The 616-nt window shown below is 61.9% G+C and overlaps 1 protein-coding gene across 1 annotated transcript in view; it reads left to right on the top strand.

Annotated features, from left to right (window-relative positions):
• Positions 1-616, top strand: part of MAML3 (mastermind-like transcriptional coactivator 3) — a 382,444-nt gene that overhangs the window by 1,398 nt on the left and 380,430 nt on the right. Inside the window, exon 2 of the mRNA XM_005877771.2 lies at positions 2-247. Within this exon, the coding sequence (XP_005877833.1) occupies positions 2-247 (246 nt within the window). The remainder of the gene's footprint in view (position 1; positions 248-616) is intronic.

Here is a 616-nt window from a genome sequence, read left to right on the forward strand (position 1 = left end):
CGTGGTGGAGCGGCTCCGCCAGCGCATCGAAGGCTGCCGGAGGCACCACGTCAATTGCGAGAACAGGTACCAGCAAGCTCAGGTGGAGCAGCTGGAGCTGGAGCGTCGGGACACGGTGAGCCTCTACCAGCGCACTCTGGAGCAGAGGGCCAAGAAATCGGGCGCCGGCAAGCAGCAGCACCAGAGCAAACCCCAGCAAGATGCGGAGGCTGCCTCGGCTGAGCAGAGGAATCACACGCTGATCATGGTGAGGGCGCGCGGGCAGTGGGCACGGGGCGCGCGCGCGCGCCTGGGGGGTGGTGGTGCTGGAGCTTCTTACATTGGGGGACGGGGGTCTGATTTGCACGGCGGGCGAGGTGGGCCGAAGGGTTAATGTCAACTTTTCTGAGAGGGAAAAGCTGCGGTCGCCGCTACCTGTTAATCTGTCAGGGTTGTCAGATGTGGGGAAGAGGGGGCGAGAGGGGAGAAGCCAGTCACGACTGCGAGGGGCGGAGGGAGCCTGGAGGAGCAGCGGAGGGAGGCACTGGAAAAGTTTTTTTCTCCTCTCCTTTTCTTAGATACGGATTTGAAAGAGTGTGAACCCAGAGTTGAAACCTCGCTCCTCCTCTTCATCGCT

This window comes from Myotis brandtii, unplaced genomic scaffold, assembly GCF_000412655.1.
Source record: "Myotis brandtii unplaced genomic scaffold, ASM41265v1 scaffold53, whole genome shotgun sequence".
Classification (NCBI taxonomy): domain Eukaryota; kingdom Metazoa; phylum Chordata; class Mammalia; order Chiroptera; family Vespertilionidae; genus Myotis; species Myotis brandtii.